Genomic DNA, 23429 nt, shown 5'->3' with positions numbered 1-23429 from the left:
CCAGCGCGGCAAGCTCAGGTGGGTGGTTGTTTGGTGTGCAGCTATCGCCGGCCGCAAGCCAGAGAAAGGGTCGCAGCCAGAGGTTCACAAGCAAAACAAACTTCATAAAGCAAAGAGACGATAGAGAGGATTTTCTAATCACTCGTAATAACACAAAGTGTTCTACAAAAAAAAAAATGTGACACATACAAAGTAACACTAGAGAGATGTTACAATACAAAAGAGATCTTACACCTGAAGTGCACTTATACAGGAGAGAGACAAATAGAACACGATTTTTTTCACCGGGCATTGAGACAGTCCGAAGACACCGGAGGATCACGACGGGGACGTCCTGAAGACTGGCGCGCGTTCCCTCGCTGGTCCATGGCTGGGCGAGTGGTGCCGACCCGGGAGTCGTGCGGGCATGCTTCTCCGAAGCTCAACGACGGCACGGTCTGACAGACAGTGCTACAAGTCCTTCCTATACAGGACCGCCGCGTCTGTTCGTTACTTCGTGCCAAGGCAGGTGCACGCACACAGTATTAACGCTACAGTCGCTCTCTCACCCTCTCACCGGGCGCGCATCGCCATTGGTCAGGCGTGGAGAAAGGCTTCTAGAGTCGCATTCTTCCGACCCGGCGCCGACGGCGCGCGAGCTAAGTGGAGATGGCATCACTCGGTATGCTCAAAGTTACGCCCTCTCCGTCGGCAATGACTGAAGATTTCTCCACGTTTCTCGAACGGTCGCTGCCGCGCGCGGGCGTGATTTCTTTCGCGCCGTGCAGGCTTCCCAGATGTGCGCCAATTTTTAGAGCAAAATTTCTACACCTCCCACACAAAGCTGAAGGTCATGTGGCGATGAAATTTGACCTTCAAACCAGGAGAAGCAGAAGCTTGGCTATGACGTCATGCCACGTGACTCACCACGCCTCGCAACTAGGGTGCCTAGGGCGCCTCGATGGGCCAGCGCCGCTTTCCGGGTGAAGACACCGCTCCCGGCGGGAGCATGTCGGGTCTCACTCTTCCGTTCAAGTTGCATTGAGCGCAATGCGGCGGCGCGCCGTTTCGAAGAAAAAACTGCAGCTGCCGCGAAGAATTAAAAAAATTTGGTGTTCTACCTTGACAGAGCGGTACCAGAGATAGTTTAAACAGTGATTCAGAGGTAGTTACTCTAAAGTAGACAATATTTCGCAGCTAACCTGCCGATAAAGTCGGCGCCTTATGAACAGTTGGTGCATTCATGCGTGTTGGTTCGCTTCTGTAGCGTTTAGTTTGCGTAGTGTTCCTTCATAACAGCTTTCTTACAACTTGCGTAGCATATTCCAGTGCAACCTTTTGACCCGAATACTCTCCATTTCAATTACATTTCCAACAATCAGGATTACTTATTTCGAGCTGCAGTTGCATATTGGCCAAAGACTGCCATTCAGGCAGCTTTTCGTTCGCCATGAAATCAATGCGAGAAGGTGTTTCATGGCTGCTAATTTAAATAATTATGAAGATGCAAAGATAAGTAGTGCATTATCCCTCCGTCCCAAGCAGAAATTGTTCTAGAAAACAAGCGTTTCGCATGCCTTACCTCTCATACTTTGAGGTTTACAGTTGTTCACGCAGTCTGGTTTGACCCGCGATTGGCAATTTTTTCGGCGCGCGCTGTCACGAGCAAAGCCAAATAGCCGGGTCATTTCAATAGTGCGGGCAGAACACCCGGGAACACAACAGACCCTCATAACTTGGTCTCTGACTGCTACATCACGCACACTACGAGCTCACTTGAAGCAAAGGGGCGTGGCCCGTTTTCGCCTCGGTTCTGCAAGTTCTGTGCATTCGCCGCCTTTCTTCTTCCGATTAGAAGCACGTCATCGAAGTTACGTGTCGCGGCCTTTCTTCTCCCGATTACAGCCGCCTTGGCACATATCGCACGTTCTGCACCACGCTGCCAAAAGTCGCATGTTTTGACCACCAGACCACAAGCGCTTCCACTGATGACGTAGGCCAAGAAAGCTGAAAGGCGAGTGCTAAAACCTGCCAGGCCACATCAAAAGTTGCCGAGCGGCTTTGGCTTCACAATCTGATCACAGAGGCGTTTCGCAATAAGGCAGCTGTATTATTTATGCGCTCTTGCGGGTAAGCGAGTATGTGAAGCTCTCGTCGCTGCTTTTTGCTCAGTTTATTATTTGTTTTATCTTAATGCCACGAAGGCAGGAAGGCTCTCCTCTCTCCTTCTTTGCACCAGCTCACTACGAATATCCTGGCGCCAAACCTATCTTCTGTGCGTCAGTAAGCAAAGAAGCTGTGGCTGCGTGACGCGAACGCAAGGCGGCTTTTTTTCTCCAGTAATGATTTTCCTTCCTTTCGTATCACTTTTAAAAAAACCACAACTGGGGAAAAAAAAGGCTCTTTTCATTGCCCTCATGCAGCCACGTCAGCAAAATTCGTCACGCGTGTTTCTGGGCAACCATATCCGATAGATTACTTTTTTTTTTGCCTCTTTTGATGACAGCAGCAGCAGGGATGGGCGAAACGCAAAGGCTGCACTAGAGCTCTTTGACGAGGACTGCACTAGAGCTCTTTGACCACGACCATATTTATTGCACCCACCGTGGTGGCTCAGATTCATATCTTTATGTCTTGGGTGGGCTTTGAACTACATACAATATTCCAGTTTAAAAGCGAAAGCATTAGTCCCATTCAGCCATGAACCCGGCGTGGCTGACTCACGACGTCACAGGGCCAGCCAATAGCTGGTCAAGAAAACTCCGTTCAGTTTCGGTTTCAAATGCACACCTCGTGACTGGAAGAGAACTGATGTTTAAAGAAATGAACACATTCTGCACATGCAGAGCGGGAGGATGCGGTGGTTGCCGGACTGTCTGAGGCACAGGGGAACAAATTTGCTGTTTTCTTCGGCATTGGTTCGAATACCGTTTGGCCACCAAGTTTTTTTCTGCTGGATACCACTGCCACAACAATGATACGACCGATACGGTGCTCCAGTTGGCTTTCCTAGGCACTGACATCTGGATTGGCTGGACAGTCCTACCTCTGGCAAAGACAGTGCACCCGTGACAAAACGCTTGGTGGTCCACTCTCTCTTATCACGATACAATGGTTGGCATTTCTCGTCTAGTTATCTAATTTGTGCCGTTAAAGGGTGCAAACAATTACGTAATGTTGACTTCAGTTCGTTTTCGGTTGTAACCACTGTAACAATACGAAAGCCAATGCCGACGAAGCGATTGTCTCGGGTACCTTAGGCATGTTGGTAGTTCTGTATTTACATCTTCACTTCCGTCGAAGCCGTCGAAGGCCAGTTGGTGGTCGCGCTGTTGTCCGTGCACACGACGTGCTCCGATATCTTGAGTGGCGTTACCGTGCGGAAGTGTCGGAGAGTGCATAAAACCATAGATTACTTCCAGCAGTGGCCTGAAAATTGAGTTTAAATGAATGTTTCGGCTGAAGCATATTTCCCGTATATCTGAGTGACAGAGTTCGAATAATCGGTCACCAAATGAATCTGATGAATGGTCTCTTTCATTTCCCTTATTAAGGGTATATTTTGCTGCATTTTCAAACTTCGAAATACCTTGAAAATATTCTGGACTCCCGAATATGCTATTTGCACTGAAGCCCGAACTGAATACTGCAGTATTCGCTTCAATTTTCTAAACGTTCTAATCTTAGCATAAGCGTAACAAATAAACTTGAAGATATCGACTTGGCCACATAACCCCACTTGAAATGTCGCGTTTTGTAGCTACTGCAGCATTTTTTAATATAAAATTCTGCAATGCATAAAACACCCTGTATATTTAAAAAAAAAGAAGCTCACAAACTGAGCACTCACACAAGGCACAACATAATATCGATATACTTATTTCCCGTGGTCCTAAAAATTTGCATTCTTACAGATATGTTTCCGATTGACGGGATTTATTTACGGCCGGACGCCAATGCTTACTAACCGCGCTTCATACTGCTTAACTGGCCACGGCATCAGCGATGTGCTGTTAGCAGATGCTAAGGCGAGAGTGAATTGAATTAAATCTCACCCCAAGTTCGAACCCTGAAAAAGAATTAATTTTTCTTTAACCTCTATGGAGTTTCTGTGAAAGTTTTATAGCTTTCCTTTGCAGCCAAATGGCTGTGCTTGGGTGGATTCTAATGAGTAATTACTCCATTACTGGAAAGCTGCTCCATCTTGGGGGTTCCTCTAAACGTTAGACTAACATCGAGATTTAAGCGTAAATGCTAACAAACCGAAAAATGAATTTTTTTTTCGTCATAATTAGTTTGCATAAATTCCATCACTGATTTGTCTGTCTTGCTGCAAAAGAATGACCCTCTTCCAGACATTCATGTTGAAAAAAAAAAGAACGGACAAAAGCCAGCAGGCTGCAAGTGACAGTTTATTAACAGTGGTCTCTCGGCCAATTGTGGAGTGTATTTTTATAATGCTGTGTATATACAGAGTGGTCCTGTTGACTGTTCGCTTACGGCGATGTTAAAACTTTAGGCTGAAGCCTGTACCTTTTGCAGAACTTCCCTTGCTGGGAATATTCATGTGAAAACCTGCTGCCGCCAGAAGGCCTTCATCATCTCCTTCGCCCTGAAGAAGAGACACCAAAAATTGCACAAGATCACACACTGAAACTTTCAGCACCAGAAAACACAGGAATGTAAAGATGTTAAAGAAGAATGCAGCAAATCTCTCAAGTCCCATATGTGAGCAGCACAGTTCATTCAAGAATGGTGAAAACAAGCGCACCATGATACGGCATTCACCGTATTTGCACAACTGTAAGTAGACCCCTCCACATCAATTTCAGGAAGAAAAAAACTTGGAGGTCGCTTAAGCTTGGCCATTAAAGGTGCACTAAAGAGGAATCTGAGCTCGTCTTTTTGCGGCAGGAACTCGATCTACACATTCCGAGCATTCTTAGAAACTTCGAATTATTGTCCTGCAGTCGATTTTCCTAATTTCAATCGGATTAAACGTCCCAGCTCTTGCCTTTTTTTGAACTCAAAGCTGAAGGTAAGAGGAGTCAACTAACGCGTGGAGTGCCTTTAAGCCATTCCCGTGGCGGCTAGGAAGAATGAAGAAATGAAATACGACACATATATATTGCAATCATAAGCCATCTTCACAAGCCAGCTGCGATGACTCATGCATGAAGGTACTTGTCCTCCAACATGACAAAAAAAATCTCACAGATCAAGAAAATAAATAATAGAAAAGAGCCACTGATTGGCTGATTGCAGGTGCTGTATGGCTGCTCAGAAAATTCATTTTTTTCGCAGTGTGCTTAATGCATGTTTCTTCGTGAACCCTTTCTCACTTCATATTGCCTCATTCTGTACTTACTAACAGTGCCTACACGCTTGCACACGTTCTTACATTTGACATTTTTGTTAAAGCTGATCAAATCTGCAATGCTCCCTCATGTTCACTGAAAGGCAGTAAGCTGCATTTCAAGTAGGGCCAGTTTTCTACTGCTATTACAATATTCAATGTTCTGCTAAATCAAGCTGCTTTTATGAGAGGCACCATTCATCATCATCATTACAATATTCACTTTCTGATCAATCAAGCACCTGTTAAGAAAGACACTATTCATCAGTAAGCATCACTCTGTCCTCTCTGGTGAACAGCTGGGATCTCTGTTAAGATGCACAAAGAATGTTCAGCTCTGAACCCTTCTTTTTAACAGAACCAAAATAAAGTGACAGGCTGACTGAAAGGTAGCTGAAGCAACTGACAGTCAATGCAATGGCAGGGGATGCGGGTCGAAAAACTCGTTTTTTTCGAAACCCATAAATGTTTTTTTGTTTTTGCTTGTTTTTGCAAGTTTAGACTCTCTACTTTCATGAAAATAAAAATCAGCGCAAAATCCGGATGGGAAAACGGTGAAAACTGCATTTAAAGGGCACACCTGTTAAAAGTCTGAAAGTGTGCTATCTTTGACCGTCCCGCGATTTACGCAACGAGACCGCTTGCCATGGCGAAACGTGAGAGGAGCTCAGCCAAGCCACATTCTCGCAACGACCAGGGTTGCCTGGGGTGCAGCAGAGGAAGAAATAATAAAAAAACGCATGTCTTTGCTGCTGTTTCCGAGCGCTGCGACTGGCTTTTAAATCATGTGGTAGGATCAGGGATTGCCATTGGCCGCAGCATGCATGTGTGTGGTGAAGCCTACTTGCGGGTCCATGCTTCACCGAGATACGCAACTGAGTGGCGATCATTCGGCACATTTATTTTTGCCATGGAGGAAGCAGGACCAAGCAGGAGGAGTCATCGTGCAGTGAAAAGCCACTCCGTGCACAAATATAGAGGCTGTCGGTGCAAAACGAGGGCGAAGGCGCGTCCAGTGGCAAGTATACCCGCGGCCACTAGGCCTAGCGGTTCCGCCAGGGCAGCGCGCTGGCCGAGGAAACTGGAGCGGTGTTGGAGTACTTGAGTGCTTCAGAAAAGAAGATTGGACTTTTCCAAGATGAGGAAAGACTGCTCGATAACGGGTCGCGGGTCATTACCGCTTTGACAGCGCTGAACATGCTCGTGAGCGGCGCGATTTGCTCGATGTGTTAAGGCGCGCTCACATTAGCGGGAAAACGCGCAACGCTGGACGTTTTCCGCGTGCCGCTTCCCGCGCAAGCCGGTTTTTCTCCCGCGGACAGCCTGCTCTGCCGTCCCGCGGAGCGTTGGGTTCGGTACCTATTTTTCCCATGCCGGTGACCAGAACAGCCAATGGGCGCCGACCGTGAACCGTGACGTCGGTCCCAGTTCAGTGACCCCGTCGGCGGAGGCGAAGGCTGCGCGCGTCCGGCCGGCCCGCCGGCCGGCCGGGCACTCGGCGGCTGCTTTGCCAGGGCGACGGGAGGGGAGCTAGCAGACGATCAAGACGACGACGCGAGAAAAGGGTGCGCTTTCCAGTCTTCTCTAGTGTCACATGACTATCCCCTTCTCTTTCTGCTCGTTCGGGTCCTCCCTCAGCGCCTCCTCTCTCCACATTCCAAGACAACCGCAGCGAGAAAACGCGCGCAGTGTGAGCGTCATTCTGAGGAGCTGCGAGGCAGCGTCGACGTTGACGTTGTGCCGGCGCGGGAAGCTTCCCGCTAGTGTGAGCGCGCCTTTAGCGATCGGAACTTCGTGTGCAGGCAACCGGTCGCAAAGCGTAAAGGAGTAGCATCGTTTCTAGCACTCTACTGTGAGAACTGTGCGTTCCCAGAAAGTGTTATTTCCCGAGCATATACACCGCGGCGAGTTACGGCCGGCGATGATGCCAGCAAGAGTGCGGCCCGAGCTTACGACAGCGGAAGCTCGCGTGAAAGCTTCGACATCAACGTAACAGCTGTTGTAGTGGCCCGTTCCTTTGAAATTTGGTATGAGCAGCTTATGGTGCAGGAATTTTCTAGTGACAGTGGCTTTTTTATGGACAATTTTCCTCATTTGTGTAAAATTTTGATTATAAACTAAGCCTTCTTTTGTAAATAAACATGTACTTTAACTTCAAAATGCATTTTTCTCAAAATCAAATTTTGGGAAACTTTTTGAGTTTGTCCACCTTGTTTTTGGTACTTCTGATGCTCCGATCTGCATGAAATTTTGCACATATTTTCTCTGAGGTGTGAGGAGTGTTGTTATCTCCTTTAGACATCAATATTGATCACATATTTACCAACAAGTTTCAAGTTACACTCAGTGGTGTCTCGAAATGTAGACTTGCCAGGTTCCAATTTTTCTTCTGTATTATCATATTTTGTACGCATTTTAAAAATAGTTTTCAGCATTCTACAGTCTATATGGAGAAAAATGAGCCATCAATGGTCTATAATTATGCAGGTTTAGTGTGAGAAAAAGTAGGGGCAAAAATATGTACATTTTGCACTTTGTCATGACACAGAATAAAAACTGCAACTCACAATAAAAATAATTAAATATTTCAAATCAGCATAGAAAACTACGCTGATAACTGGAGTTTAATTGTTCTAGGTCACATATTAAGAAAAACGTGTCTTCGAGTAGCATCTCCCCTTAATGTGGTTAGTTAGCCCAAATGAACGCCACAAGGGAAGCAGAAAATTAAGCAGGTTCAGCACAAAGAGCAGCTATGAATTCAGACGCTTGTTTTGGATGTACTTTTATGTGACTGCGTGAGACTAACAAGTGCTTAAGTCCAGGTACAACTCTTGCACCTCTTTGCACACGCTGCAGGGCGGAACACGAAGGAAACAATGCACGCTTGTAGCACTTTCCTGTAAAACGTAACTTTGTGTGTCATGTACAATATTTAGCAGTTGAGAATTCATTATCAAGAACAGCTATTAACGAAACAAGCATATTAGTCTACAGGGCACCTCACTGTTGACAGTGAGTGTAAGAACGGAGTTTCAGGTAGTGGGTAGTTGAACAGCATGTGCTGCTATGCTAAAGAAAACAGGCTTTTGTTAATTCCTGCATTACTGCCATAGCATACCCTGCTCTCTGATTAGAGCTTCGATGCTTTCATCTCAGGCTGGACTACCTGACATAGTGAGTTTCTACTCCACAGCCCACCAATTCAGTGCTACTAGTCGGAACATAACTTAGCAAGACTCCGACGCCCCTGAGAAGAAAAAAGCACTATCAGGCAGTCAACTTACCAGTTGCTTTGCAAACTGCTTGCCACCAGAGGGAGGCTTCGGACTCTGCGCCTTTCGGTGACCAAGTTCACTCTTGGCTGGCCACGTGGGGAACATGGAGGGGTCCACGGGCACTGGTGTTTCATTGAAGAACTCGTGACGCAGTGCCTCCTCTGCTGTAATACGGCGGCTTGGATAGTACGTCAAAAACCTGCGCAAGCAATTCGCTTCACTGAACCCAGCTGCGAAGTGTTCAATTCATTGGCTTCCAAAGACCATAGCACTGACTGCATCCCCTGCAGGACAATAGCCTCTCCGGCTGATTTCTAATGGACTCTATCTTGCACCAGCTGTAGTGATACTTATCCCCACAAACTTCCTAATCTTACCCGCCCACCCAAGTATCTACCACTCGTACACTACGTTTGTCTTCTCTTGGAATCTGTTCCATTAACCTAAAGAACCTGTGGTTATCTGCACTTCAGCTTATATGCCATTCCCATGTCCTATGCGTTTTGCACATGCAATAAGTACTAAAGCAGGTAGTACTAAAAGTACTACAACCCTAGAGACAGACCATGACCGTGAGCCGAGGCAAGCGCAAACCAAGTCAAAGGCACATCAGTTGAAGCGCACTCACTTGTTGAGCAGGTCAAAGCCCAGGTTTGAGAGTGTATGGCCAAACCGGCTTCTCAGGTTGTTGTAGGGGTACTCAGTGAAGGTGACCTTCTTCACCAGTGGCAGCTCAGTGTAGCCGGGCCAAATTTTTTCACTAGGTGTGCCAAGGTCCTGTTCAAGGCAAGAAAAAACAAGACACTTGCAAGCATTTGACAATGGTGAAAAATGCTGTGGTGGGGGCACAGAAACACATAAAGCAGCCCTCTTCTCTTGGCTGGATCACAAAATTCAATGCACAGTGTATGCTTATTCAAATCAAGTACTATATATGGTTTGAACTATGTTCATTCTGAGAAATGCACATGGAGAAAGCAATCATTAAAATGTTCAGTGGTGCAATGCAGTATAACAATGGATTGAAGAACAAGCTAAAAAAATATAAACTGCAATCTTCCATGAACTACTCATATGCATACACCCGTAAATAAATCACAATTTGCGATGGTAGTAAGATGCATAACCTATCCTCTGCTGTCTCTAGAGGTCTACTTCCGGTTCCTTTTCATTTAGTGATGCTTGAGGGCTCCACAACATATCTTTTGCTGAGAACCGCAAAAACAGATGAGCAAAACAAAGATAAAGAGATGCTAGCAAATGCATGGCGCACCTTGAAGATTCGATTCAACTGGTCGATGTCTGACTTCCCTGGGAATAGCGGCTTCATTGTGAGCAGCTCGCCAAATATGCAGCCGACAGACCACATGTCAATGGGTGTTGAGTATTCCTGCGAAGGGGAATGTAATTCTTGCATAACTGTCCCAGCATGCTCAGCGCCAAAAACAAAACACAAAACATCAAGCACGGCATATTCTCTGCTGAAAAACCCAATAGTTCATAAAGCTTTAGTGTCTCTCTCCACACACACACATGCACGCATGCACACACGCATGCACACACGCACGCACACCAGGTGCATTACGTTCAACAAAATCTACAAGCATTTGCCACAGCATGTCTACTACGTCATGTGCGGTGCCGTATATAACTAAACGAACATGAAAAAGTGACTATGCATGTTATCTGATGAAAAAGCTAAAAATTTTTTAAAAAATTGCAGTTTTTTCTAACAATGGTAAGTCTCTCCTCAGAGTGAAGAATGGTCCATTCATGGTTAACAAGCACAAAAAAGACAAAGATGCAAAGAAGAAGACGACAACATAACACCAACGCGACATGAATGCTTGTGCCGTGTTGTCGCCTTCGTCTCTGCATCTTCTGTCTTTTTTGCACTTGTTCACCATCAATGCGTACCAAATAGCCAAACTTCTCACGTTAATGTGAAGAAGGATCATTCTAAGACTGCATACATTATTAAGGGCATTTAAGAGGCTACCAGCATGCCATCTCTGCTATTCCTTTAAACTTGGCCATAGTATATACCAACTAGCTCAGCTCCAAATGCCACAATAATGCATCACGTGTTGAAAGAAATTACAAACCTTGACCCCAAGAAGCAGTTCTGGTGCTCGATACCACATCGTAACAACAATGGGGGTGTAGTGCTTCAGGGGCGACCCATACTCTCGAGCCAGACCAAAGTCACCAACCTGAAAAGGCAAAAAAAAAAAAAAAGTGACACAGACAAAAATACGTTTCGCTTTTGTAATTAGCCCCCCAGCATACCAAGACTGACCACTAGGAAATAATAGCTGAGCCAGCAACACCACAGGATAGCAATCCACCAGTTTCTCAGCTCCACCAAGGCAATGCGTAACATACCCGTGTTTTCTTTTTTGATAATTGGGCATATTTTTTACGGAAGCACCTGTACCAACATCACCTTGATATCTAGCTTGCACCAAGGTAGTACTTCAGTAACTTTGTATTTTGAGTAGCAAGTGATTTGGAATGGTACAACTTAAAGCCCTGAAACTGCACATGGGCTATGATGGACGCCATAGTGGAGGGCTCTAGATCCAGGAAATGAGTGCCAAGTGATTTGGCATAAAAAGTATGCACAAAGTATGCAGAGAGCTAAAATAGTACCACATCAAGTAAAACAAAACTTTGTGTTGCATGTTCATAAACACTCCACGTCAACTAACCTTGAGGATGCCCTTGTGACTGAGCAGCAGGTTGGACGTCTTGAGATCTCGATGGAGGATCCAATTGTCGTGCAGGTGGGCCACAGCCTTTAGAAGCTGCAGCATCAATGTCTTGACCTCACCCACCAGGAAGGGTTGCTTCATCACCTCCATCAAGCTCTTCAGGTCATGCTCCACATAGTCCATGACAATGTAGATCTTGTCCATGTTGCTGCCCACAACTATTTCCTGCATAGACATTGTGCACAGTTATAGAATCGTTAACTGAAGAATTAAAAATGAGCCTTCAGAAAGCACATAAAGAAAGACGGCAGTGACAACAACAGTGACAATAATTTCCGCGGCATTCTTGGAGCTAACATTAAGCAACCATGGTAAACTGTGAATGACTCACCGAAAGTAAACAAAATCTTGTAATGTCACTCCGTCATTTCCACATCGCTTGGTTAATGCAGCGTACACCGGCACCTCTACTCACACCTTTGGAAACTCGTTCTTGCCATCAGCTTAAAGATATACCGTATATACTCATGTAAGGGGTGAACTTTTTTCTGCGGTTTTAATGGGGTGCGGCCCCGACCCAGGACCGCATTTTTTTGTAAAATTTTTCCGACTACAGCGGAGCCCGGACTATGCGTTCCTTTATTATGCTGCGCCCGCCGCACACGCTTTTATGATGAATTAGCGCAGTCCCAGCAAATCCTTAAAATATATAATGCATTGCAAGTATGCAGGATAGGATGCGCCTGCCCGACGACAACCGCAAGTTAACCGCAAAGTGTGAAACAGACTGCTAGATCAGTCTACTGGCAAACGTCACATGATTCTAAGTTAAGATCAAGATCCTCCGAAGCTTTAGCGCTTGACTGAATCGAGCTTTAAAAGAAAGCGACAGCATAGGCGGTATGCAGCGCTGTGCTAGTTGTCAAGAGTAAGCATGTCAACACTTCTGCAAGACTGACGCAAGAGGTACTGACCCGGACTGTGACAATGTTTGGGTGCTGTGCCTTCAGCAGGGTGTTGATCTCCCGCAGGGACGTGATTGGAAAGCCCTCCTTCTCCTTCTCCATCTTGAGACGTTTCAGCGCAACGATCTCATCTGGGGAGCACACAAAAACGGCAACACACTGTCAAAGCTAAATCAAAGAACTGATTCTGACGCACTGCACACAGGTGCCCACTGCACAAGTATAATGCAATCTCAGTCCCATTCACCATTAGGAAAAGAGAGTGAGGCAGAGAGAGAGAGAGAAAACAGCTGTCCTATCACGCTGTCAACATGCAGTATGCACAGCTTTGAAACAGACAGCTTCAGGCACTTGGTGCCGCCATCCAAAAAGCTTAGCTGCCTTACAAGTGGTGTTCCTAGTGTACTGCTATCTTTAATCCCTTGACGCCCTGGGGTTCAATTGTTTAATGTGTAGCATCATAGCTCCAAGAGCCGCGGGGCCACAGTGTGTTTTCCCGAGCGACAGTAGTTTAGAAAGGATAAACATTTCAGTGCAACATCAGAAAAACAGTGCAAGGGGGAAACAACAGCAGAAGACAAAGAGTGCACTCTCTTGTGGTCTCATCTTGTCTCCAAGCACTTTGTTTACTCTGACATTAGAAAATGCAGCAACTGGGCCGAAAAATGCCCTTTTAAACAAACATTCCAATTTCACTGGTTCTGTGAAGTTCAATTCTTAAAACATGCACTAAATGCACCCAGGGCCGTGCTCACGTTGTTCCCCACAGCCAATGTGCTGCTGACGACACTCGCACACTATATGATGAAGTGTAAATTCGACAAAAAGTGAATCTCGGATTGCATTACTCGGATGTGAGCACTTAGACATGACCACTTCGGCAGTACACTAGCCCTGCTTTTGCAGTTAAAAAAAAAAAATGGCTCTGTGCTCACCGGTCTGTTTGTCCCTCGCTCTGTAGACCACACCGTACGTGCCTTCCTCAATGCGGTTGAGACAGTGGAACTCCTCAACGCTGCGGCAGCCCTGTATGGCAGGCAGATACGGAGGCAGTTGCAGCGAGGCGTCGTCGTCTTCACTCAGTGGTGAAGCCTCCCCTGTTGCTTTGACATCCGCCACCTCCGCTGCCTTTATTTCCGCCTTCATTTCTATAAAGCAAGGGGGCGACCAAATTCATACTGCTGACTTAAACGACCATGGTTAACAAAACAGAAGCCACAGCAAAAACAAAAACAAGAAAAAAGAAAAGTGAGTTAGCTTGCTCGTCACAAAGGAAATCTTTGGCAAAAGAGTGTTACTATGCCGTTGGTGCATGCAGCAGCGGGGTGAGTGTGCTGCTTCAATGAGGCAATTCTAGGAATGACTGACATGATGTGCATAACATAACTGATGCTCAGCCAACAAAAAACTAGCAGGGAGGACATGCACAGTTCTTGATGCTGACTGCTTTTGCATTTCCACAATGGCAGCATTTTATCGTCATGCACTTCATATTTTGACAAAGTGCCCTAAACAAAACTATGCAACCTGCATCAAAAATGCCCATGCCAAGAACAAAAAAAAAAAAAAACAGGTTGGAGCAAGAGGGATGTCTGCTGAGACATGATGATTATGATGAAGAGGAAAATGGGGAGTGGGAAAGGAGGAAACATGACAGTGCTTATAAACGAGGAAAAACCGAAAGTGGGCTCCAAAGAAAGTGATGGCTAAAAAAACTGTTTTCTCCTCAGTTCCGCGCAATGCATGTAGCAACCAAGCAGCAAACATGACCTAGCAGCTGATATCAGACTTGCCCCAAGTGTGACGATATAAATGACCCCCCTTGTTGTCAGCAAAGCAATTTCACCATTAACAGTGCGAGTTAGTATACAGTAAAACCTCGTTGACACATTCCCGGCTTATACGACTTCTCGTTCAACGCTAAAAACCGCGGGCAATAAAAATGTCCCATAGAGTTACACTATTTTTCTCTCGGTTAATACATGCCTAGATAACACAATTTCCCGGCTACTACATTTAAAATTTTTCCACACACACGGAAAAAAAAAAGTTCCTGCGGGGGGAGGGCATGAATAAGAGAAATGCGGCTGCTTCTTTTCGGTGCATATGGGCAAGGGGCGAAACGTCTGGGGAGTGTACCATGAAAAGAATAAAGGCTGGGTAAGTCAGCTGCCCCGGCGGCTTCCCAGCTGTGCATAGGGTGCAAGGGGGTGAAGCATCTGCAAATTACGAGGAAGAGGAAATTTTGGCTACTTTCACATTGCCGCTTCAAAACGCCTTTAAAAAACATATCAATGAGGTTTTACTGCACATGTTTTGCCTGATAGTGCCAATGAAATAAGGGGGCAAGCACAAGCTGAAATTTTCTGCTTGACCTGAATTGTGACAGGTAGTGGGTAAAGAAAAGTGAAATGGCAAGAGGAATATTGAGTGTAAAAAAAAAAGTTCGCCCAGAGTTTCCATGGGCAAGCAGAGACCCTGAGAAACTAATGGTGAGCATGAGATACTGCTCGCTTGTCTCGATGTGCGCAACATTTTGGATACCATCTTCCACATCACCATTCGGCTAACACTCATTACAAAATCTAAGTGACCAACAGAATGTTAGCTGTAAAGTCCAGCCTTAAAGTTCAGCTGAAGAGCAGATACATAAGCAGGAATTTCCTGCAATTTATCCAGCAGCAAGAAACTATCAAGCCAACACCAACGGGAATACAAACAGGGAAGAAGAGATAATGAAGAGAGGAAAGAGCCAGTACTCTCTCTGACACCTCAGCCATTCCATAAAAAAAAAAAAGGGATGAAGCAAGCGGAAAGGGGAAAAGATGGTAGAGAGTAGGAGCAGAGATCACACATGACCTAGAATGTGCACAAATCAGAATATCGCTCAAAGCAATCTCCACAACCAATCTCCAAAATTAGTGGATAAAGCTTAGGCCCCTGCGTGATCTATCCACTAATTCTGGGGATCAGCGGTGCAACTGAAGAACACATGTAAGTGCAGGGCTCACACAGCATCAAGCATCGATACAGAAGTGAAAAATGCACACCAAAGATGTTTTTCTTGTTCTTGCACGAAACCCGTGCTAAACGGACCCTGAATCTAGCCTGAAGAGACTGCCTGCATGCACACGGCATGACCTCACTTGATGCAAATCACACAAGCGTGAATTCCAGAAGTGCTGATTACCAAAGAACAGCCATAGCTATGGCAATAGAATAGCAAAAAAACAAGAGGGGAACACAAGATGCAGCACCCACTGTGAGGAAGCAACACTGCTTGCGAGACACACTGCTTGCGAGACATAAACCTAAAAGGCCACACAGGGTCCAACAAGTATTTGCTGTGTCAAATTATACACAAATATCAATGCTAGGAGTCCAAACAATGAACCGAATATTAGTTTGGCGAGAACGTGTTCGAGTTCAATCCAAAGTCAAAGAACTCACATGTCCCTGCGACGAGCCACCTTATAATATGTGACCACCTTTCTTGTAAGCGTGCCCAGGAACCAATGGTGACGAATGATGGGAGTTGGGGGCTTTCTAAGCCTTTTTGACACCTTTCAGTGCATTGTGAGAAATGGCTACAGCTTTGCTGATAACACTGACAAATTAGCCAACTCCAGCAAATAGATACTCTCCTGTTGTGTACTCACTTGCGAACTTAAGAAAAAATCTGTCACACTTCTTCAGAAGCTTTCTGAGGTCAGCAGTATCAGGTCCTCCCTTACCCACATTGGCAGCATCAACTTTCGCATCTTCCGCATACTTTTCATCTTCCTCCGAATCTTCTTCACTGCTGCTGCTATCTGCAAAGACAAAAATCCATGTGCAACACTTTTTAAAGCATTGTCTAGCATTGGTCCCCATCTACTGTGATGAATGGTCATGGTAATGAATGTACAAATGTGCCTACATACGTACACGAGAGACGGTAACAAATGTACAGTTGTGCCAACATACACACACAAGAAAGACAACACCAACATGAGATAGCTTAGGATGTATGAATATATGCGCTGAGACATATGACAGATGGTCTTGCTGTACTTGCTGACACGCAGTTGATGCTGGCGTATTAAGTGCATAACAGCAGAGATACAAGGTATGTTTTTCAAAGCGGGATTACTTTCTTTTGAATCATCGTTTTAAGCCTTTTATGAGACCCTTGAGTGTATGCACAGGAGGTATCCGGCAGGCTACGGAAAACGAATAAACCCAACAGAAGTAGCTCATTTTGTAAGGTCGTTTGCTTTGCACGTGTCTCAGCCTTACCGTATTTGCTTTACTACTTTATCATGCATACAAAGTGTGGAACAGCTCTGTGGCTCGCAGCCGATCGGTCAGGTCAGAAACACATCAAAACCTGATGTGAAAAATTTGGATATTAAAAAAAAAAGAAGAAAGGTAAACACAACAAATCACAGACAGGGGCTGTGCCATGGACTCCATATTCATGTCATGCAGATCCAATGCTGCTCCAGCCAGATGGCATGCAGCAAAAATATCCCCAACAGCCATCATCACTGCAGAACAAAGCCCCTTACAGTGTGGTGTGCAGGCTGGTGTTTCAGTTGTCCAGGACGTAAAACTGAGGGCACATTACATTAATCCACACAATTACGCTTGGCAAATACTATTTCAAGTTCGTAAAATGTCTTTACCTGGTTTTCAAATTCGATGAAATTCTCCTTGACCATGACACACTTTGAACGATGCTTCCTCAGCAGCAGCACCCAACCTGTCTCATCTTGAGTCTTATTTTACAACACGTAAAGCTTCAGTGTTCAAGTAGTACATTAACCAGCCCAATGATACGCATCACGAAAAAGTATGCAACCTAATGAAGTATCTTTCACTGACGTCATCATCATCATCAGTCAGACTACGCTCACTGCAGGACAAAGGCCTCTCCAGTATCTCTCCAAGTAACCCTGTCCTGTGCTGCCAGCTGTGGCCACCTTATCCCCCGCAAACTTCTTAGTCTCATCCACAACCTAACTTTCTGCTGCTCCTGCTATGCTTGCCTTCTCTTGGTATCCAGTTCATTACCCTTAACAACAATTGGTTATCTTGCCTTTGCATTACGTGCCTTGCCCAAGCCCATTTCTTCTTGATTTCGACTAGAATGTCACTAAGCCATGTTTGATCCCTGACTCACTCTGCTCTCTTCCAGTCTCTTTAAGGGGGGACACGGGTCTTTCGGGCCGAAAAATCTCGAAAAAATCAGTTTTTAGAAAATGTTATTTTCGAAATCAGCAGCCATTTATCTACCTCTCTGTTAAATTTCTCGCCTCTAAGGTCAGTATTTTACTCACAATACCAATTTATATAATCCATGTCGCCCGAATTTGAGCTGAAATCGGCGCCGAAAACGCAGTATTTCGCAAAGCGTAGCTCCCGTTTCATGCGCGGCACCGCAGCCATCTTGGTCTCATTTGAAGAAGCCGCTTTTCGCCTTCAATTTCCCGCCACTACGGCTTCCGTTCGCCCATTGGTTGCCAAGAAAATAGCAAAAAAGAAAAGGTAGTATTCAAAATCCTATTGGCTGCCGCGGATCACGTGACAGCAGGTCGTCATCCGATTGGTGGAGCTGGCTGGCAGCGTCTGCTTGATGCGCCCGAGCCGCGGGGAGACGCGACTCTCTGTGCCGGACCGTGCAGTGCAAGAAACGCGCAGCGATGCCTGGTTCAGCGCGCAAGGTGCACTCAAGGCATACATTCGGCAAGAAAAGGAAGAAGTCGCTGGTCGATAACCTCAAGAGACGCCCTGCTGTGCGCCCCGACAATGATGAAACTCCTGCGCTGAACGATCGTGTCGGCGAGGCCGCGCAGTTAGGCCTAACGCGCTCCGCAGCACGGGAAGCTGTAAGCGGCAGCGCCCGCATCCGCCGTGATACAGTGATGCTGGAGCCCTCAGATGTGCTCCAAAATAAGACGAAGACTGAACAAAAACTGCGAGAACTCGCCTCAACTCCAGCAACGGAGCGGAAGTCTCGTTGTTTACGTGACGGCAGCGCGTCGGACTGTCTGCTCGACGAGGCAAGCTTCACGATCGTTTGTTTGGAATCGCTCAACAGTTTGTTGAAACTTGTGAAGTGTAAAACGTGTGGCGGCAATGACTTGAGCTTCGTAAAAGATGAGCGAGAATACGGCCTTGCCGTTAAACTTTCTCTTCAATGTGCGAGCTGTGGAGACGCATCGTCTGCATGGAGTTCGCCGCGGGTACGTGGCGATCAGAAGATCAACCCTTTTGTGGTGAATGTGCTCGCTGCTCGTGCAATGCAGAGCACTGGCAACCAGCAGACAGCTCTAAATGACATTTTTTCATCGCTGAACGTTTCGCACCGCGGTCTCTACAATAAAACGTGGCAAGACTATGTGAAAAAAAAGTTGACACCTGCAGCAGCTCGTGTTACACAAGAGTGTGCGCGGTCGGTTCGAGAACTTTATAATGAATTGGACCTTGGGAACCCCGGCAATATTGCAGTATCATACAACGGCACTTGGATGACACGCGGCCACACATCCCACATTGGTGTGGGAACCGTCATCGAACTGTTTACCGGGCTTGTGCTGGACTATGTTGTATTGTGCAACTTCTGTGCCGGCTGCGAGCGAGGCCCAAAAGAAGGTGACCCATCATACCAGTCCTGGAGGGCTGGGCACCTATGCCAAAAAAACTCAGAAAAAAAGGCTGGAGAGATGGAAGTTGAGGCAGCCCTTATTCTTTTTGAAAGGTCGTTGAAGAAGTGTGGCCTTCGCTATACCACAATGCTTTCGGACGGTGATAGTCGGGCTTTTCTAGCTGTGCAAGAGGCAGATGTGTATGGATACATCAAAGTAAAAAAAGAAGACTGCATAAACCACGTGCAGAAACGTATGGGAACAGCGTTGCGGACTTTGTTGTCCAAACACAAAGGTGCCGAAAACCTTGGAGGAAAAGGCAAACTGACAGGCAGCCTCATAACAAAGTTAAGCTCCTATTATGCCTGGGCTTTAAAATCCCATAATGGGGATGTAGAGGCTACGCAGAAGGCTGTGATGGCCACCTACCACCACATTACTTCTACTGATGAGGCATCAAACCATAGCTTCTGCCCATCGGGACTGGACTCTTGGTGCCAGCAAAATGCGGCAGCAGCCCGAGGCGAATCTGCTCCAAAGCATCGGTACAACATTCCACCCCATGTTGCTAAAGCATTGCTCCCTGTCTATGAGCGACTGTCGGATAGGAAGCTCTTAGAGCGGTGCCATAGGGGTAAAACCCAAAACAGTAATGAAAGCCTACACTCTTTGATATGGGCCTTGGCACCCAAAGAGCGCCACGCATCATTGTTTACTGTTGAGGCTGCCGTGGCTGAGGCAGTAATGCGGTTCAACGCAGGCAGCAAAAGAACTTCTGCAGCAATATTACAGGAACTGGGCCTCAATACGAATGCTATGAGCGCAAAAAGAATGCGAGAGAAGGATGAGCGCCGAGAGCAAAAGTGCGCTCGAAAGCATTCCATTGCGGAAAATATTCAAGGAGTGCTCAAGAAGCGGCACCTGGATACTATTGGCAATCAAAAGGACTACATTCCTGGTGGCTACTAGCCATTTCCTGTTGTAAATATATTACTGCACTTGTAAATATTTATTAAACTGTCCCCTGCTTGTTTTTGGGGCTTTTCTCAAAATGCATATGGTTGACTGCTAGCAGTCTTGAGGCCTTGATATCTCAGCAACCAAGTCACATAGAGCTGAAATTTCGGTTGCAATGGAAAGCCTAATGTATGCTGTGTGAAATGTTGGGAGCAGATTTTTTCATTTTACCTTAAAAAAATAATTATTTTCGTTAATTTACCATTACTTGGTACACACATTTTTTATACTGAAATTCAGAAGGTTGTAAAATGAGTAATAATTGACATATCAAAAATCTGCTCTCAACATTTCATAATTCACTATTCTGGCTATCTAACCATGCCTTAAAATTAATTTTAGATGAAATCATTATTTTGCTATTTGGGCCTCAAACAATGGGCATTAATTGTTAATTATCTTGAAAACTAATTGGCCTACACTTGAAATAAATGCATATTTGAAATCAGCATAAAAATTTGAATAAGTCTATGCATTTTTATTAAGATTGGTCAAAAAACAACAAAAACAGCTTTAAGACCAGTGTCCCCCCTTAATGTTACGTCCATCACTTTCGTTTCCATAGTTTGTTGCGCTATCCTCAATTGAAGTACAACCCTTCTCGTTAGCATCTACAAGACTCAGCTGAATAGGACACAACGATGACATTGCTGAAGTGGCAAGATATGCTAGGCATGAGTTCCACTTGGGCTCGCATGCATGAAGTTGCATATGCTAAGAGAACAAGAATACTCTTGAGGGATGTGGTGTAATATCCGGTGCTTTCTAGAAGTAGAGTGTGCTGAACTACAATTCCACACCCTTGTCACGTGAAAGACTTAAAATTAACATGGGCCTCACCTCAAAGCAGAAGCATGTCGCAAAGGTGAGCTGAAAAATGCTGCCATCAAAATGAGTTATGAGCCACACGGAAGCAGGTGCCCCCTCCTTCCCCCACTTTCGGGATTCTCAGTGCAAGACTCTTTATTTCCAAAGAAATTAGGTAAAAACTGAGAGACTGCACGCAAGCTAATCAGTACTCATGAAGAGCATATTAACTACAACACATTTGCACAGGTCAAAGCAAGCTCATAAGTTGGGCAGCACAGCCAGTCAGCATTGCATACTGGACTGATAAGAGGGAGGCTACCGTATCCTAACACCCCCCCCACCTTCTGAACATTTAAATCTGTCTCAATTCTGCTAGCCACCCATCAACGGGCACACTTCTGCACATGGCCGATTTTAATGTAAACAAAGAAATGTAGAAAAAAAGATAAAAAAAATGAAGGAGGTCCTAAGCACTGCATGAAAAGTGGAGCTCTCGGCTCGTCACTGAAAAGCACTGCGATGAATGTGTCTTACCTTGCAGTGCACTATGGTGCACTAGTATGTTGCAGGCACGGTGTAAGAATATTTGAGGTGTTGACACTGACCGCCCGCCATGGCAGAGAGCACGCACAGATCATGTTCGCCCTCTAGTACATGCGCCGACCACAGCGGTGGGGACGCTGCAGAGCAGTGGCCATTCGCTTGCGGAGCGGCGGACACAGCTGAGCGGTTTGCACGGCTTTCGGTGCTGCTTTAGGCTGTGGATGTTAGGTTCTCAGCTTTCACGTTATGGTAGGCGCTGTGTATGAACAAAGTTTGCTAGAAGTAGCTTTCTGTGCCTCAGTTTGGGACCAGCCGCAGTGATCGTTGTGAAAATGCACGTGGTGGCGCGGGCCAACTCGGTGGATGGTCACCGCGGCCCATTTACAGGTGCTGTCAAAAGTACTAAATGGAAGGCAATCTTAGCCAAAAAATTTAATTTCATCGCCCTCATTTTATGCATGAACGAATAAATATATTCAGGCAAATTGTGATTGCATGAATTACACAGTCACATCGCCGATTAACTGCAAAATTAGAACTTTTTTGCCGAATTTACGCCGATCTCACAGGAATAAATAAGAACTTGTACATTTTCCCTTCCCACTTCATCTCTAAACGATGTGATCACGAGCTGAAAGTTCTTGAAAAGTGCTGTCGTACTAATGTCTACATAATCCATTTTTTTCGTATGCTTCCGCAGACTAGAATAGGCTTCCCATGAGCATTGGTGAATGTAAAACGTGTTCAGAGTTTGTCCTTATTGTCACGCAGTCTGCTGTAGATTAATATCATCCCGTTTACTTCATATCTTTTGGCTGGCATTGCACTTCCTGCGGTAGTGTACCCTTTCCATTTCTGTGTTGTAATTTTGCACCGCGGTACACTGAAGACCATTTGCCGTCGAGATGACTTATCGATGTTACGTATTTTGTTACTTTCTTGCTTTTACCAACTGTGCTTAGTTGTTTTAAGTTTTTGTCACATGTTCATTTTCCTCCAATTGTCCCCCCTGCAATAATGCCCTTGTGGTGCTGCAGGTACTTGTATAAATAAAAATAAACAAATAAAGTGCATCAATAAAGCTCGACCACTATGTTTTGGATTCAGAGAAATTAAGTTTTTTCAACATAATCACCTTCTATTTACTTTTGACGGCTGGTGTACATGGTGGCTGCGATGAGTTAGTTGTTGCTGTGGCACATGTGAGGGGTCCAGTCGGGTCCAGAAGCCGACTAGACGTGATTATGGGCAAGAGGTGCTTCATACGCAACTGCAGATCGCACTACCAGAGTTGTCTGGACCAAGCGTCACTTCTTCAAGCTCCGTCAGAGCCTGCTCGGCTAGAACTTTGGCACCAGGCAATCCCCAGAGCAGACAGAATATTGCAATCGAGTGACCATGTCTGCGTGGAGCACTTTCTCGAGCATACGATATAAAATCGTACTACGCCGAGTTCAATGCCAAGGCACTTTTTAATGCACCCAAGAAACTGGTGCTGCTGGCGAACGCAGTGCCCAGTATTTTTCCCGGGAGACCAAAATATCTGACAAACAGGCAAGTTCAAGAAAGCCTCCTAGAAAATGACCGTCTGCAGCCACGTGTACCAAGCAAGCGGTCCGCATCCGACGCTGTCGCACTGCCCTCGGGGACAGCCAGTGAAAAACAAAAGAACGCTGATCCATCACGGAACCCTCAAAAGAAACTGCACACAGGTGGCTGGAGTACATAATGCGTGTCAGCTGATCAAGGAACATGCCTTCTTTCAACACGAAACATGGAGGCACCTCCTCACTTAAGTGCAAGCTCCGTCTTCATCGGCATTCATGGTGGTAAGGTTTGTTCTCTTGTGCACAGGTGCTCAGCGTTCCCTGTACATGCGATGGCAGCGGAGCAATTAATTTCGGTTGGCGATCTCGTGGCCAATATCCACCCGTTGTACATTTTGGTGCCACAAAGCATGATAGTATGAAAGGCAGAAGACATTCCGCTAACATTTATAACAAATACACAGCTCCATAATTTGCCGGATCCTAGAATGCTCGATGGAGAATTTCGTGACCCAACATTATTGAGGTCAACAAGTCGCTTTACCATGCCAACTGCAATTATTCTCGACTGATATCCGCCAGAGTCGCGTA

At 45.7% G+C, this 23429-nt stretch overlaps 1 protein-coding gene across 4 annotated transcripts in view; it reads right to left on the bottom strand.

Annotated features, from left to right (window-relative positions):
* Nucleotides 1-4378: 4378 nt before the first annotated feature.
* Nucleotides 4379-23429, bottom strand: part of Pitslre (cyclin dependent kinase 11B pitslre) — a 46723-nt gene continuing 27672 nt past the window's right edge. For 2 of the 4 annotated variants that reach the window (XM_077654655.1, XM_077654656.1), the window contains 9 exons: nucleotides 15952-16104; nucleotides 13228-13440; nucleotides 12302-12423; nucleotides 11325-11552; nucleotides 10719-10826; nucleotides 9887-10003; nucleotides 9242-9390; nucleotides 8623-8812; nucleotides 4379-4591 (listed from right to left, as the gene is read on the bottom strand). In XM_077654655.1, coding sequence (XP_077510781.1) covers nucleotides 4487-4591; nucleotides 8623-8812; nucleotides 9242-9390; nucleotides 9887-10003; nucleotides 10719-10826; nucleotides 11325-11552; nucleotides 12302-12423; nucleotides 13228-13440; nucleotides 15952-16104 — 1385 coding nt within the window. In that variant the 3' untranslated portion in view covers nucleotides 4379-4486. The remainder of the gene's footprint in view (nucleotides 4592-8622; nucleotides 8813-9241; nucleotides 9391-9886; nucleotides 10004-10718; nucleotides 10827-11324; nucleotides 11553-12301; nucleotides 12424-13227; nucleotides 13441-15951; nucleotides 16105-23429) is intronic. The other 2 variants (XM_077654658.1, XM_077654659.1) reach the window with 1 other exon arrangement.

The sequence above is a fragment of the Amblyomma americanum genome, chromosome 2 (assembly GCF_052857255.1).
Source record: "Amblyomma americanum isolate KBUSLIRL-KWMA chromosome 2, ASM5285725v1, whole genome shotgun sequence".
Classification (NCBI taxonomy): domain Eukaryota; kingdom Metazoa; phylum Arthropoda; class Arachnida; order Ixodida; family Ixodidae; genus Amblyomma; species Amblyomma americanum.
This window is presented reverse-complemented; position numbering and strand designations above follow the sequence as displayed.